This window comes from Drosophila ficusphila, unplaced genomic scaffold (genome assembly GCF_018152265.1).
Source record: "Drosophila ficusphila isolate 14025-0441.05 unplaced genomic scaffold, ASM1815226v1 contig_412, whole genome shotgun sequence".
In the NCBI taxonomy this organism is placed as follows: Eukaryota; Metazoa; Arthropoda; class Insecta; order Diptera; family Drosophilidae; genus Drosophila; species Drosophila ficusphila.
The window spans coordinates 1,754,116-1,770,958 of NW_025064326.1; the positions used below are offsets into that span (position 1 = coordinate 1,754,116).

The 16,843-nt window shown below is 46.3% G+C and overlaps 3 protein-coding genes across 3 annotated transcripts in view; 2 read left to right on the plus strand and 1 right to left on the minus strand.

Moving 5' to 3' along the window:
- LOC108092384 (cGMP-dependent protein kinase, isozyme 2 forms cD4/T1/T3A/T3B) overlaps positions 1–7,663 on the plus strand; it is a 30,498-nt gene extending 22,835 nt beyond the window's left edge. Inside the window, 6 exon segments of the mRNA XM_017191940.2 lie at positions 3,682–3,901; positions 5,066–5,302; positions 5,363–5,512; positions 5,865–6,484; positions 6,542–6,731; positions 6,794–7,663. Of these exon segments, the coding sequence (XP_017047429.2) occupies positions 3,682–3,901; positions 5,066–5,302; positions 5,363–5,512; positions 5,865–6,484; positions 6,542–6,731; positions 6,794–6,959 (1,583 nt within the window). The 3' untranslated portion in view covers positions 6,960–7,663.
- Positions 7,664–8,097: 434 nt separating this feature from the next.
- Positions 8,098–8,581, plus strand: LOC108092387 (kappaPI-actitoxin-Ael3a). The gene is made up of 2 exons (XM_017191946.2): positions 8,098–8,298; positions 8,362–8,581. Exons 1-2 carry the CDS (start codon positions 8,163–8,165, stop codon positions 8,535–8,537), a joined length of 312 nt encoding a protein of 103 aa, XP_017047435.1. The 5' UTR covers positions 8,098–8,162; the 3' UTR covers positions 8,538–8,581.
- Positions 8,582–8,613: 32 nt separating this feature from the next.
- LOC108092386 (UDP-glucosyltransferase 2) lies at positions 8,614–10,579 on the minus strand. Its single transcript, XM_017191945.2, has 3 exons — positions 9,250–10,579; positions 8,957–9,173; positions 8,614–8,905 (listed from the first exon to the last, which is right to left on the minus strand). Exons 1-3 carry the CDS (start codon positions 10,349–10,351, stop codon positions 8,614–8,616), a joined length of 1,611 nt encoding a protein of 536 aa, XP_017047434.1. The 5' UTR covers positions 10,352–10,579.
- Between the last annotated feature and the right edge of the window lie 6,264 nt (positions 10,580–16,843).

Consider the following 16,843-nt stretch of genomic DNA (forward strand, 5'->3'; position numbering starts at 1 on the left):
TACGATTATTGTTATTTATTGCTAACAAAACGATAAGTGAGCCATTATCAGACTCTAAATGATATGTTTTTTCCACAGTGCAAGTGAAGTCAGAGTGAAGCTATAATTTTTTTAGAGAATTCTTGTTTCCTCTGCTGTGCGATTGTATTCAAATCGGCGATTCAGACACTGGCTGACCTTGCCAACACTCAACATCCAATAACAACTAACCAACAACCAACAACCATTAAGGCCCGAAGCCAGTCTCTGGGCAAAATTGCAAAATGTCTGCAGTTTCAATTTGTACACATTTTTTCTCCCGAGTGTTTTTTGTTTGGGTGTTCAGCTGGGCCTGACGGATTTCCGCATTTTAAAAAGCCAGCAAACCTCGACCCCAACGAACTCGCCGAACTCCAAACTTGGCGGACCAGCGCTTTCCACGCATTTGATCAGGAAAAGCTAGCCATTAAGGGGAAGTGCCTGATAGGGAAATTGTTTTCTGGCCAGCAATCTCGGCGGGTTGTGTTGTCACACCTCTTATCGCATTTGAAAGCCAAGGCACGAGTTGTTCCCACATAGAAACCCACGTACTGATAACGAATTGCCGACTTCTCGGGTCTCTCGATTTATCTCAGCCGACGCTCTTACGCAAATAAATGTCTTCGCAGACGGCAATTTATTTGCTATTAGTTACGAGAATAGTTCAACAACACCGGCGGTCTTTTGTTTACTGCTTCATTGATCTTGTTCAAGGCGCTAAAAGTGATCACTATTTGAGTTCGCTGGTAATTGTTGCTCGTCGCCGATTGTTTGTTTGTTTAGTCAGCTTCAGTCAGTTTCTGATTGTGCGTAGTCGTGACAATCAGCGATTTCAATTGGATCGCAGCAGATGTTGTGGAATTTTTTCCTTCTGATTTATGAAAACAACATCTTGTGTGGGAAAAAGCCGCTTTGGCTGAATTTTTAACCGGGTGATACAATGTCTTTAATGGTGAAATTTAGCTAAGGCGAACATGTGATCTTGTTTATGGTATTTGTTTAGCAAGGTCTTTATTATACCTAAATAAACCAAACAAATGTCTGGCAAAACATGTCAAATAGTAACCAAATTGTATACTTATCTAAAAATAGCTTAGACTTATTAAGTAGCCAATCAAAAATAGTTGTACATTCATGTGCAGTATCTAAAAGTGTTCAACAAATATTAGACTTAGCTCATCCCGATTGCACACACCCCATTTAACTGAGTCATAAAGCCCACATCGAGTCTGATCATTTGCGTCAATTTGAGCGATCAATTAGCGCCAATCGATCCACAATCGATTGGAAATCCCTCGAGCCAATCGAGCAACTCCCTTCCAATTCCAATTCGGAGTCACGCTCCACTTTGGAGCCCAGCACCGATGGTCACTCGGTCTATTTGGGTTTCTCTAGGTCGGGCACTACGTCACTTTTGGTTTTTGGTTGTTGGTTTTGTTGAACGCCTCTTTTGTTTACCTTTGGCAACATCGCCAATTGTCACTTCCCCTGTTCACAATTGGCTAATTTGTCGATGATTAAGCTTTCGATGCATTGGCAACTCGAAGACGTGGAGAATAAACGCGACTCGCTCATTCACACGCTCTTACCAATTGCCCGAAATTAATTTGCAGCTCTGGCTAATTGCTTTTGTATATTGCATGGCTGCCAGAAAAGCTACGTGCGTAATTCCCCAAATCCGGTGGAGATTGAGTCTTCAAGAGAGACAGTTGTGGTCAACCTGATAGCAGTAAAATAAATATAAAAAATCCATTGAAAATGTGGGCCATTCCCACAATAACTTCTTATGTAAAATCATTTAAAAGCACTCTTTCGGAAGGGCTTCCTTGGTGTCCGAAATGAAAGCTATTATTCTGGCCACCACTGTTGGCCAGCTTGTCAAAGGCGGTAGATTAACTGGTCGTAAACAAAATCAATGCACAGACGTGAGGCAAGTCGCGAAAACATGGAAAGTTTACAACATCGACAACGGCAGAAACAGCAGCTGAAACAGCAAGAGCCACCAAGCCCAAGCCCGTGTCTTTTGCAATATAAATAACAAATACATTTTGTTATTTTGTTACCACCATCAGGCCTGAAGACCATTCCCTGTGACTCGTCAGGTATTCCGTGCGCGAAACCCCGAGCTTGGGTTATGCAAAAGAGTTCCCAAAACGTAGCTCCAAACCAAACGCCCCAGCAAACTAAACGGCGAAGTGAAGATATTTTCGAGGGGAAGACGAGGCACGTAGCCACTTGCCACTCGCCTCTGGCCAGGTGAAACTTTTCCTTTTCCCTTGCCATGAAAATCAAACACTACCCGGGCAAAGCCGTGGACGCGAGTCTCTCGCTCGAGGGTCCGAGTGCCATGGGCGCCCTCTACGAGGAGAACTGGCTGCGGGCGGCGAACCAAACCCCCTCGACGGCGACCGGCGGCTCCAAGCTGAGCAGGCAGGGCAGCTCCGCCGGCAGCGGCTTCCTCATCGAGGGCATCTCCGCGTTGAGCAAGTACCAGATGGCCCTGGAGAACATCCGCCAGCTGGAGCAGCAGTCGCGGGACAAGCGGATAGTGACCACGATCAAGGAGCTGAGTGGCTTCAAGCCATCCTCCTTCCAGCACCACCAGAACCAGGAGGAGCACAACGGCTGGGTGGCCGAGGATCCCATAGAAGAATCTCCGGGGGAAAAGGAGAAGCTGGAAGTCCCCCCAGCAGCACCTGCAGTCAACCACTACGTGCTGGATCCCACGGAGAGAACCAGGGTTCCACGGCCACGCCAACAGCTCTCGGTGAAACCGCCTTCGCTTCGTCGCTCCCAGACGATGATGCAACCGCCCAGTTACGCCACCCTAAGATCCCCTCACAAGGTCTCGGGCAAGGCCCCAAATCTCAGCAACAGTTCCTCCGCCTACTCCACGTTCTCCTCCGCCGCTGAGGACTCCCAGGACCAGATGGTCATCTGCCAGCAGCCGCAGAGGCTGATGGTCCCTCCGCCCAGAGAACCGCCCCCTCAGCCGCCCAAGAGGACAGCGAAACCGCTCAGCAGATCGCACACCTCGGTCCAGAGGTACGCCACCATCAGGATGCCCAGCCAGTCCACTTCCTTCAGCAGGAGCATCAGGCCGGTAGCGGAGTCCTCTGCTTCCGTGCGGCGTCACAGCCTGGAGCAGGCCGTCAAGGACCTGAAACTGGAGGAGCAGAAGGACACGCGACTAATCTCGCCCGCCGCCAGCAGCAATGGAAGCTCGAAGGATCTCAACGGCGAGGGATTCTGCATCCCGCGACCGCGTCTCATTGTTCCAGTTCACACATATGCTCGTCGCCGGAGGACTGGGAATCTCAAGGAGCAGTCGAGTGGGGGTCAGGAGGAGGAGGAGGCAGAGAAGGGTAAGGGGTCAGAAATGGGTTTCCTCTTCTTTCAGATGGTTTGGGTTTTATGAACTACCCTTGATTTCTAAATAGTAATCTCATTAACTGTTTTTACTCGTATATTATATTATTATTACTATTATAATGTGGCATTTCATAATAAGTTATTTATATAGAATAGTAACTTACTAATTTCTGGAACCTAGAAAGAATATTTACATTTTTTTTATTTAAATGGAATAGTAGCTGAATTAGTACTTAGTTAGCCTCCATCGTACTCCCCCGACTAATTTGATTTATTCTCTTTTCTTCCCAGATGGCCGCGTGGAGGTGTCCCGCGAGGGCAAGTACCTCTCGACCCTCTCGGGGGCGAAGGTCCTGGGCGAGCTGGCCATCCTGTACAACTGCCAGCGGACGGCGACCATCACGGCGATCACCGAGTGCAACCTGTGGGCCATCGAGCGGCAGTGCTTCCAGACGATCATGATGCGGACGGGTCTCATCCGCCAGGCGGAGTACAGCGACTTCCTCAAGAGGTGGGTTTCCTTTTGGCAGCAGCCAGCAGCCAGCAGAAGTAGCAGCCCCTCCAAGACAAGACTTCCCCATTGCCAATCGGCGGTTTAATGTGCATTTTAATGAGCGCCTCGCCTGCGGCGATTTATTGGCGATGCCGCGATGGTGCCGACTGGTTACTGGCAATTTGGGCGTAATTAATGTTCATTTGCACTTAATTATATCAATTCCGCGGAGCACCTCGTGTATGGTCATTACTCTGTAATGGCAAATGTAAAAATCGCTCAGCTTAAGGATTGTTTTTCCCCCATCTGCGCCCCGGTCGATTTGTGATTTCTCAAATCGTGCAAGGTTTTCGAGTGGAGCAAGGTAACTTTCTCCGGCCCCATCGACAGCCGGCACCTCTTCAGATCGGATGAAGCGTTATGGCCACCTCGTCATCGGCATCGTCATGGTCATGGGCGTCCAAACATATGACGTGCGATGGCTCAAACTCAAACTTAAACTGAAGTTGAAAACGGAAAACTGAAAACTCAGGCTGAAAAGCCAGTGCAAGCTGCGGCCAACGAACGCGTAGAAATTTCTTTTCAAACGGCCAAGGCAACCTGTTTTTGGCCAGCTTCCAGCCTCCAGTCTCACTTCCCAGAGTGACCGGCAAATTAATCGCGTTTAATTGGTCGTCCGTAAAAACTGCTAAAAACCATAATTGAGGCCTCGACCATGTACTCGTTGCCTATTCCAGATCCGAGAAGTAGCGGAAAAGCGGGCAGAAAATGAAAGTGCAATGGCTGATGGGAGATTCAGATGGAGATATGGCAGCTGCAACTGCAACTGCGAAGCTATAGATTCCCGGTGCATGTGTGCATTCACAAGAAAAACAGAATGGGAGGTTCGATTATCTTGGTCTACTGACAGAGAAAATCAATTCCCCTGCAAAGGTTTTTCCTACCACTTCTTGCTTAGCTTTAGTTTTTGATTAGTCAGAAGATATGGAGAGTTGCCGGAGGCAGAAACACAATGGGAGGAGTTCAGGTGGATGTTTCCAGATCAATGTGGGTCAGCAATAGATGCCCATTACTGGGGAATTCTCTTATCTGGATCGGCCACTAATTACACCACTTTCTTCAGCCGAACCGAACCGGAGATTATCTCGGATGAGACTGACAGTTTCTTCTATCTCTCGACAGTGTACCCATCTTCAAAGACCTGGCGGAAGACACGCTCATCAAGATCTCCGACGTCTTGGAGGAGACGCACTACCAGCGGGGCGACTACATCGTTCGCCAGGGAGCCCGCGGCGACACCTTCTTCATCATCTCGAAGGGAAAGGTGCGGGTGACCATCAAGCAGCAGGACACGCAGGAGGAGAAGTTCATCCGGATGCTCGGAAAAGGAGACTTCTTCGGGGAGAAGGCCCTCCAGGGGTGAGTTTACTTTGTAATCCCATTTTCAATCCCTAATTAATCGTTCTGATTTTCGAACAGCGATGATCTGCGCACGGCGAACATTATTTGCGAGTCCGCCGATGGCGTCAGCTGTCTGGTCATCGATCGCGAGACCTTCAATCAGTTGATTTCCAATCTGGACGAGATCAAGCATCGCTACGACGACGAGGGAGCCATGGAGCGCAGAAAGTAAGCCTCTGATTAGAAGCCATCAAGATAAGGGATACTGGGAATTGAAAAACAACTCGTGAAGGTCGTTGAACCGCCTCGGAATCAAAAAATCTATTTGCCTGTGGGGATGTATAATTATTTGATAGTCCGGTGATCGCCACACGAAATTACCACATTCATTTTGACTTCAAACAGTACTTACTATACAAATTTCGACAGAGTATAATCAAAGGGGTTTCAAGTCGCCAATTAACATCTAATCTGCTTCAAATGTTAGTTATTAAAAGCTTCGAGTTTTCAAGAGGAGATAATATGTGGTGGAGGGTTATTTTATTGATGAATAGCTACTAACAATCTCAAACCTTTGCAGGATCAACGAGGAGTTCCGGGACATCAACCTCACGGACCTGCGCGTCATCGCCACCCTGGGAGTGGGAGGCTTCGGCCGCGTGGAGCTGGTCCAGACGAACGGGGACAGCTCGAGGTCCTTCGCCCTGAAGCAGATGAAGAAGTCGCAGATCGTGGAGACGCGCCAGCAGCAGCACATCATGTCCGAGAAGGAGATCATGGGCGAGGCCAACTGCCAGTTCATCGTGAAGCTGTTCAAGACCTTCAAGGACAAGAAGTACCTCTACATGCTGATGGAGAGCTGCCTGGGCGGGGAGCTCTGGACGATCCTGCGGGACAAGGGGAACTTCGACGACGGCACCACGCGCTTCTACACCGCCTGCGTGGTGGAGGCCTTCGACTACCTGCACTCCCGGAACATCATCTACCGGGACCTCAAGCCGGAGAACCTGCTGCTCAACGAGCGCGGCTACGTGAAGCTGGTGGACTTCGGCTTCGCCAAGAAGCTGCAGACGGGCAGGAAGACGTGGACCTTCTGCGGAACCCCCGAGTACGTGGCTCCCGAGGTGATCCTCAACCGGGGCCACGACATCAGTGCGGACTACTGGTCGCTGGGCGTGCTCATGTTCGAGTTGCTAACAGGTGAGTTATTAAACTATTATTTAACTAACTTAATTAATAATTAAATCATTTTAACAGGCACCCCTCCCTTCACGGGCTCCGACCCCATGCGCACCTACAACATCATACTTAAGGGCATCGACGCCATCGAGTTCCCCAGGAACATCACGCGCAACGCCAGCAACCTGATCAAGAAGCTGTGTCGCGACAATCCCGCCGAGCGTCTGGGCTACCAGCGCGGGGGAATCAGCGAGATCCAGAAGCACAAGTAATACCATCTATTTAATCTATGAAAAGCTGAAACTAATTTTAAAATCCCCCCTTGATCAGATGGTTTGATGGCTTCTACTGGTGGGGCCTGCAGAACTGCACGCTGGAGCCGCCGATCAAGCCGGCGGTGAAGAGCGTGGTGGACACCACGAACTTCGACGACTATCCCCCGGATCCGGAGGGTCCTCCGCCGGACGATGTCACGGGATGGGACAAGGACTTCTAGGAGCTCCGCTCCCGGACGACGCTCTCTAAACCCCGGAGGAGATTCAGCTAGGGAGGATAAATTGATCTTAGTGCGCCATATGTACGCCAAAGCCAACAGCAACAGTCAGCAGCTCGCACCGAAAAGCTGCCCAAAAACAGGATAAAGGATACGTAGCAGTCGCAACGAAAGCACAATCATCCATCGCCTCAGCTCCTTAGAACTTAGATCGTAGATACGTCCGCCGTGACGTCATCCCATGATGTGCAACGCAATGAATTTATTAACGAGTTTACTATATAACTATTACTTTGTAGTGAGGAAGTGTGGAGTGGAGTGTAGTGCGCCCGGAATCGGTGTAAATTGTAAGTAGGTCCGTGGCTCTGGTCCAGAGCTCTGTTAGCCATGTGCATTGTATAAATTCGTTCTACTTGTATCTATTAAATACTATTAACCTAATTATGTACGTCATTGTTTGTTGAAAAACGCATACGAATCGGGTTGCCTTATAGTCTGTAAGAACATTTTTGAGCAACATCTGACCAAGATCTTCCGTCATACCCGCTGAAACATTGTTATACTGCTGTCAAGCGATCTATCCGATCTATCTTTCATTAGTCTTAGCGATCATGTCTACTATTTGTACGAATAATGCGCCTACGCCCTTTTAATTGTCTTTTATAAGTAAACCAGTTAGAAATTGAATAAACAAATTTATGCGATGAGTTCTGTGGTACCATATTTATATTTAAAGTTTTATCAGCTTCGTATTCTTTAAAAGGTAATATCTAATATTATGACACTCGAAGAGCACTCTGTAATTTGTTTAAGTGCAAAAAGAAATGAACACCTTGTTAGCAAGCCACTCGAATTGACCTTATGCAAGGTACTTCCTATGTCGCCCGTTCTCTTCTGCACGTTTTCACTCGACGGGCAGAGAGTGCAGTGGCAACTATGCAACAAGAATAGGAAACGCCGAAACGAAAACGAAGTTGGCCAAAACGAAAACCTAACTACGTGACAAACGGAAGAAGAAACGAATCGCTGGGCAGAGAAAGCCGAGAAAAATCTGTCAAATTGCAAGTGAAACCAAATGAGAACATTCTGTGCCCGACGTTTGTGCAGATCGCAACGGAAAACTGAAGCTCCCAAGCGGAAAATCGAAAGTGCAACAGGAAGATATCGGAGGATATATTTTCCCAAAATCGTACAGCTTGTGGATATATGCATGAATCAGTGAAAATGATCTCGCCTTTGAGCTGGAGGCAACTTTGGCTGGTGTTGATTTTGGTGGTGAACCTCTCGCTGGGTCTTCCCAGCCTGGAAAACCAGACGCACGAGGAAATCAAACAGGGTATAGGTAAACAAAAAATATAACTTTATCTTTATTTTATTTTAAATAAATCTCATTTTGCTTTCCCAGCTTGCAGACAGCCGAAGGCACCTGGCTTGTGTCGAGGACGCCAGCTGCGATATGCCTACAACGAAAAGACCAAAAACTGCGAGAGCTTCTTCTACACGGGCTGCGCCTCCACTGAGAACAATTTCCTGACCTTCGAGGAGTGCCGCAGGGACTGCATGCAGCGCCTGCGTTACTGAGTTCTGATCTGACTACGCCTAATATATATTTACTGTTACAGAAATTGTCATGTGTACTTAGTAGACTCTTCAGGCCCTAAGATCTCTTTGGTTTCCTGCCAAGTTTCTTGCTGGCCGACTTAGGAGGCCTTCTTCTGCAACAGAAGCTTGCTATTATGAACAGCAGCATTATGGGAGTTAGGAGCAGGACTACGCTGTCCAGAGAGTAGTAGATAAATCCATTTAACTTAATGCCAGGAGATTGCAGAAGTTCGGCAGCAATTAAACCATTTTGGATAACATGTTCCACAGCCCAAATTGCCGACTCCAATGGAGTCTTTTGTCTGTTATTGAAAATCTTCGAGATCTGAGCAGAACGTTGGGAGTAGCTGAAAGATAAGAATTTAGTTTTTTTAAAATACTTTTTATAATCTACATACCTCTCATTGCTGAGTTTAGTAAAAGCCTTTCTAAGATTCGAAACAGAGATATCCTGGTAGTCAAACTTCAGACCCATTCCACGATTTTGTACGGAGAATGCATTTAGGAACTGATCCCCATAAATCGGAGTAACCAGCATGGGTTTGCCGCAATGAACCGATTCCGTAGTTCCCAGTAAGCCGCCATGGGTCCAAAACAACTTCACTTTGGGATGACCTGAAATAGAATTTACATATTTAAACTGGTTTGAATATTTAAACTACTCAGAAACCAGGTTTTGGAATTTACTCACACAGAAGAGCTAGTTGAGGAGCCCACTTTACAAACAGAAACTTTGAGGAATCTGCTACTGGAGTCTCGTCCGCCTCCCATTTCCAAATGACCCTTAAAGGCTGATTTTGAAGGACTTCCAATATGGCTGTTAGTTTCTCCTCATCGATGCTCGAAGCTCGCACCATGGATCCCCAGCTGATGAAGATCACTCCTTCACTGGACTGATTCAGGAAGCTTGTGATGTTTTCCGGTAGATCTTTTTCTGCCTCCTTGGTGATGTGCACACCTCCGACTTCCACGAACTGCAGTGATTGTGGCCGACTTCCCATCAGAGAATAGTGCTGGTTCCCGAAAACAAAAGCTGTCTGGGTGCGAGCCACTTCGTCAACATCTATTTCCACTCCGAGATACTTTCGAACCAGCTCGTTGTCAGCCGCATTGGCGTGATACTTGTAGAGGAGTCTTAGTAACTTGGCCTGAGCAAAGTTGAGCAGCCGCTCATGCCAGTTCAGCGGCTCAGCGAATCCCACGTACTCCGATTGGACGAAGGCGGGTGTGTCTGGCAGATCGATGCGATCGTAGTAGTAGGGCATCAGGGCACAGGTACTCAATCCAATGATGGGAAGATTCAGTAGCTTGGCCAGCACCAGTTGGCAATCGGAGTTGAAGTACTCGGTGAGGAGTAGATCAAAAGGTTTACTCTGGTGTCTCTTAATAACCTTTTCTATGTGACCACTGGTGAAAAGATGCTTGCAGGTCTCCTGACCCTCTTCAAAAAGGGATATATACTCCCGAATGAGCACTTCCAAGGATCTGGTGGGTGTGTGTTCCGTCAGGGGAACCAGGTTTATAGTGGTGCTCGACTGATCCTCATCCGGTGCCGAGATCAGCAGTTCCTCGTAGTTCGAATAGCCCTTCGCCTGGGGATTCTTCACATAAGAGATCACGGTGATGTCATGTCCCCGACTCGCCAGTTCGTTGAGAATGGGCATCACGACCTTGAAGTGACTGAACCCAAAGTGCGGGTATACGGCCAGAATATTACCAGCTGAAATCGGGGAGGGAGTCCCCAGAATCCACAGTAGTACAGTGAACACTCCGCTGCATAGATACGTTGCCATCGTGCCGTAGTTTTTCGCTGAATGAGAATGTTACCCGATCGATCCGAGAGATTCGATAATCGTACTTCCCATCGTGTGTTGTTCTATTGAACGAGTCGTTAACCCGTCTATAAGTTCCGATAACCGTATCTCCCATTGCGCCGTGTTTTGGTTAATCAAAGTGCTTGTTGTGGTTTCTGATTGGAGAGTGCAGTTGGCGTTCCATGCACTTGCTGGGCTGCCCATGGAGCGTTCCAACTGGAACTGCCGTCGATAGCAGTATATCGATAGTGCAGCTAACCAAAAGATAGTAATTTAGGGAGATAAAGTTATTCTGGGAGAAATAATCAATGTGGCTAAATCAGTACTTAAAAAAATGTAATGTTAGTATTGCTATTTATAATCACCCTTTGTTGGAGTTACGTTTATTTACTTTTGGGTTCCCAAGTAATATATTTTTTCTCAAACCTTTCTTATATGCTGAGCAAAAGATATTGCATCTGAAAGTACGTTAGTTTTGTAGCACACTTTTGTGATATTTAAAAATCTTGTAGATGCGTTGCCACACTGTTCGATTTATATTCATGGAATCAGAGCGCAGGAAAATTGTTAAGATTCAAATGTATTTCGTTTTGTAAAATAAAAATAGAAGCAATAACAATAATTCTTATAAATGGAATTATCCAATATTAACATTGCTAATAATTAGAAATAATAAAATAAAACAGAAATATACAATGGGTTCACTACCTTATAGCAAAATTCATCATAGCTTCGATTTTTTTTCTAATTTTCTAACAATATGATGCGGTTTGTTAGAAAATTAGAAAAAAAATCGAAGCTATTTTTTTTGTCGATTTGTATTCCATAACTTTTCTAAATTCAATCAGATTTTAAAGTTTGTATTTCAATTCTCTAACCAACCGCATCATTAGTAAATTTTTAATTTTTTTCCCACAGAGCAACTGCGTTGGCTTACACATACACGGAGCAGGTGTTGCAGAATCGGATACTAAAGACCATAGCAGACTGACCCCTATGCTACAATTTCGATATTTTTATTTTTATATTTATGAACCCTCAAAAGTATGCTACAATTTCGATGGTTTTATTTTATTTATTTATATTTATTTTATTTTCCTTTATTTAATATAACTATTCGCTAGGCTTATACTGTACATTTTGGGAAAATCCATGTTTGGTCAATTAACTATTTCTAAATTTGGAATCCAACGCTGTTTCCCCGTTCGCTGCCTGGGATGATGCCATGTGGATGAGTCGGGAGACCAGTTTGCATTAGGCATTTTGTCTGTTCTTCGCCGCAGCCATGACCTAAAAAAAAGTTAGAAAACAAGAATACATTAGTTATCATTAATTACTTTTTTATTTTTAGGCCGATTTTACTACTACTTTAATGTTGTTAAGTAATTATCCATTTTGCTCGACATATTGTTCATGCTTAATTTGATCAGTGAAACAAATCATGGCCACAATACTCACGATTTAATTGCCCCTTTAGGAATCATGACAAGTGTTAAGTTGAGTCAACTGTCTTAGGCCCTATTGCCAAAGAGCCTCAAGATATTCGACTGGACAATTGAATTGCGATGGCGATGCGGAAACACGCCCTCAAAACACGGCGATAATGGACAGTAGTAAGCGTTAATTGAACCGCAAGCGATGTGGAGCGTAATGAATGCAATTGCCGCTCGAAAGGCACCAAAGGATCCAACGTCCATTGCACTCACCATCTAGAGATACAGATATAGAAACCCATAGGGAAAGAGATACAGATACATTTGGCAGCTGCTGCAGCTGGCCGTCTGTCAAGTGCACTTTGCACTTTGAGCTGCGGTCGTCGTCCGCTGGTTTTTGGATTTCGGATTTCGAATTTGGACTTGGACTCGTGTTTGGGCATTCATTGCCTTCTGGTTCTGTCGCTGGTTTGTCCGGGTCCAACTGACATGCCCGCAAGATTAGTGGCTGTAATTTGAAGTGCCTGGCCCTGCCCAGAAATGCACTCAGAAAAATGAAAACTTAGGCAATGGAAAGTGGTAATAAAGTATTTTTAATTCTTTTTAATATATTTCTGTCGAAGGGTTTTAATAATTGAACAACAGCATTATAGTTATGAATAACTTATACCAACTTGAAGCAAATATAAATATTTTTTGTATGATTTTTAAATGAAAATAAATTATTATCAATTGGATAAGTATTTTCACTCCACAAAAAACCAACTAATTGTGTTGGTCTTACAAAATCAAATATTTGTAATCCAATTAAGTATTAGAGATACGATTTTCAAGTGTGGCACATCTGTGGACAGATGAATGAAGAACTCACCTCTGGCATTAATTGAATTGGAGTCGTTCGATGATGGCTGGTTGGGAAATGCGAAGGGAAGCGGAACTGCCTGTATCTGTGGGTGGGAACTTGTGTTCAGTGGGGAGCTGGGCATTGAGTGGCTCCGAACGAGGTGGCTGGAGTGAGTGGGCGGCAGAGCGACCCACTTCCCAGGCCCTAACGATGCCGATTGCCGATTGCCGATTGGCTCTGGGCCAAACACTCTCTCACACTCGATAGCAGCCAGTTAGCGCTAAGTGCTTTCTCGGTAAGTGTTCCTCTTTTCCTCTTTTCCCGATAAAAAAGTGTGTAAAAAGGCAACAGTCTGAGCAAATTGTACTTCGACAGAACGGGCAATTAAAAACGAACATTCCGGGCGATAAGTAGGTGCCCATGGGACCAATTCCATTCCGATGGAGTGGTGCTGGTGGTTCTGGCAGTTCTGGTGGCTCTGGTGGCTCTTCGATCGGTAGTTCGGCGACTCGACGCCCCCATTATGAACACAGATTGCTGATGTTGCGTCCAACGGGTTGAGAGCTGGAATCTCAAATCTGGGCAATATCGGGGGTCAAATACACATGGGAACCGCCCCAAACAATCTAGGCACTTCTGGTCTTTGCTTATCGCTGGGCTCCCAAGGCCTTTCATGAAGCCAGTACACTTTTTGGATAATTTCCTTTTATTTTTTAGTCCAAGGGAATATTCTATTTCGTTAGAAACATCAACTTTACGTTCCTTTTTTCTCCCCAAGGGTTTATTGCCTTTCTAAAAACCAGCTGACGTAAGAATCTTCCCCCGAGGACCATATACTTCCCCCAAATAATTAATTCCCGATCCAAGTCAACGCTCTTGTGACGCAATTCAGAAAACACGCGCCCACATTTTCCGGATTTAATGGCCGGCCATTTGGAGCGGGGTCCCAGGTCCACGTCCTTTTTCCATGTGGACCCTCTCCGCAGGACTTAATTAGAGCGCTGTTTGCACAGATTTCAGCATTTCAGCATTTCAGTTTCAGTTTGCAGCACTTCGCAGTTATGATCCAATTTGGCTCGTTTAAGGACACACGCTCATTTGCTCATTTGTTTGCCCATTTGTATGGCTGTTTGCCTCGATTGTCGCCCGAGCATCGATGTCCGGGATTAGTAGGCAATCAAAGGAGGCGAGCGTAGGACATGCGAGGCCCATCCTAGCCGGACAGGACATGTGTGCCCAGCGGGCGTCGATTGGCAGACAGCTGCCAAGATTGAAACCGGGAGTAGTGCCTACTGGGGTCCAGCAGTGCCGTCCAATTAACGTCCGGTCAAAGGCAAACAACGCACTGCAAAATACAAATCTATAAAAGTGAAATCGATAAAAAATTAAATAAATAAGTCTACCAAATTATTTAAATTACTTAGTTAATGCATTTGTTTTATGTATAGGAAGTACTAGAAAAGAAAATGTATCTAATGTCATGTCTTTCTTCATGGGTTACAATGGGTTCCTAATATTTTCCGAATTTAACCGTTATTCGAAGAACCCCTTTTGTTTTCCAGTGCAGACCTCTGCCTGGCAACTCGTGCCTCCGGACAATGACGGGTAGCTATCTAAACTGGGTCTGCGCCATGTGGACTGGGGTACCAAGGAGGAGTGACGCAGATAACTGGCCAATCTCTAGTCGAAATGCAGTTGCAGTGGCGGTCACTTGGAGCTGCAGTTTCCTGTCCCCCGTCGAGTGGCGACAGCCCAGTGCCGAATGCCAATAGAAAATACCAAATACTAAACACCAAACACCAAACAGCCAGTACTGAGTGCCGAATGCCGAGGGGCGCATTAAGGTGAACTGCACGAGCTACTTGAATTGGGTTGGGGCTCTTGGCCTTTGGCTCTGTTGGGTGCACCCAGCCCACTGCCACTTGTGGGAGCTCCTCGAGGGCTTCGGCTGATATAAGCTGCTCCACAGACAACCGATTGCTTATCGGGGGGTTTCGCCTCGAGGAGCTCTTCTGGTCGGCAGCTTAGCGGCCACAAACAAGCAGACAGGAGCTTAACTGCCACTTGTCCAACTTTTCGAGGGCTGCGATTGCAGTTGATAAGCAGCCATTTGAATAGGCTCCGAGAAACAAACAAGTGCTCTCCAATCAAAGTTATGCACTGGGAGATTGTCGAAATCAATCGAATATTGATTGATAGTTAGAGCAGTAATCTATAAGAGGGTTTGTCCTGTGTTTGGTATGTTAACTTTCCCTCTGAATGCTTTGAATTTACTTATAAAATATAAAATAATATAAATAAAAATATTTCTCCCCATTTAAGAACTTATTTATGATCAGCAGATAGATCCCCAGCAACTCTTCATCTCTCATTTCTTTGGCAAGGCCACTTCCGCAATAGTTTTCAATCGTTTTCCCTGGCTGCTTGGCAAGTGTTAAAACAACTTGATTCGTGCGCCGAAAATTCAGGGGAATCTGTCTGTGTGATCTGTTTGTCGAATACTTGATTCCGGACCCTCCGGCGTGCGCCTCTAAAAAAGGAAGTCGTAGTCCCCGGCGAAGGCGTGTGCGCAGTGCAAACAAATGGAGAGCCGCGCACGCGCAGAGTTCGCGATCCGTTTTGTGGGAGAGCGGGGAAATGGGAAATGGCCGAAAGGGAAGCATGTTTTACGCGTGAATTGCTACGACAAAAAGGCCAATAAAACTGGAAAACTGGAAAGCAGGCAGAAAAAGCGGGAGCGGAGTTTGTCCTTCTGCAGCTACAATGTAACATAGTTTACCATAGTTTGTAGCTGCTTTGCAGCTCTCCACGCGACGCGTTTTATGGCCTTTGTGCGCGTTCGTGGAACCTATTCAATTGATTCGAAATTGCTGCAATATAAACGCAGTGCTGCCGATCGGATCTCCGCGCATCCCAAAGAACCTTAGGTAGATGGTTGGCCCATAAAGCCATGTTTTCTCGCCCGGATCGGAGCCTCAGGGACGCGCGTGTGTTTTTGGCCCGGAGTCCGGACTGAGGAAAGTGTGGCGAACTGCCTGGCAATTTGTTTACGGCCGGGGACAAAAGTCAGCCGAAGGTTGAGAAATCGAAGACCCAATGATGTTGCAATTATTGAACCTTCTGTATTTTCAAATTTCCATCATTAATAACACAGGCGGGGACCAAGGTGAAACATGGTATCGGTTCTTCGGCTCTTCAGCTCTTCGGCTCTTAGGATCGATCTCAGGATCGCCTCGGATCGGACGACTTGCTGTGACCATTAGCGAGTTTCGGCGGAATACGCGTGAATATATCTGGCAACAAAGCGCGACTCGAGCGCATCAATTGAAGGTGAAGGCAGGGAATTTCTGGAATGCCAGGCGAGGAAACGCCGCAGGTAATCCTGACTGAATCCGGACTGGAACCCCGGAACCCCGCGTCTCATCTTGAGCATTAACGGTCCCAGCGAGGAGCCGGTGTTGGCATAAAGATCACCCATAATTATTCATCTTGGGTGGGGTTCCTATTCCGAATTCGAATCCGAGTCCGATTCCTTCAGGCGAGGAAGACGTGGAAAGCCTCGGAGCGCAGGATCTTCGCCTTGGGACCGCTCACTGTGTTTGTCAACGCAGATGCTAATCACAGCATTAGTCGCAGCGATTCCACTTCAGAGGACCAGTTCCTCCTCCTCCGCATTCGACATGCCAGCTAAGAAACCCAAGCCCCTGATGGTTGGGCTAACCTCGGTCCTCCAAGGTCACGGCCGCATAATTGCGATTGCAATTGGATGGATGGATGGACTCGTCTTCGGATGAAGTTGTCCCCGAGTATTTGGCAAACAGATAATTATTCGTAACTAGTTAGCAGCAGGACAACCTGCAGGACAACCTGCTGGAGGCGGCCTGCGGGATCCAGGATGCGTGTGGTCCAAGGTGACGGAGCGGGCACTCTGGGGTTAACCGTGGAACGCTCGATTAGTTCGATTAGTTCGGTCACCCAGAGCAGCAGATTAAGACATTAAAATTGGGAGGCGTTTACTTAAAGGGTTAAGACATAATGAGAAATAGTGATTTAATCAATTCGTAAAATAATTTTTTTTAAAAAGAGAGCCACTTTTGATGGTCAATAAATCCTACACAGATCTGTTTTATATTTTAAAGCACTAAACAAATTTTTCCTGAAACCCCCTTTTACCATTGCACTCACTTAAGATTT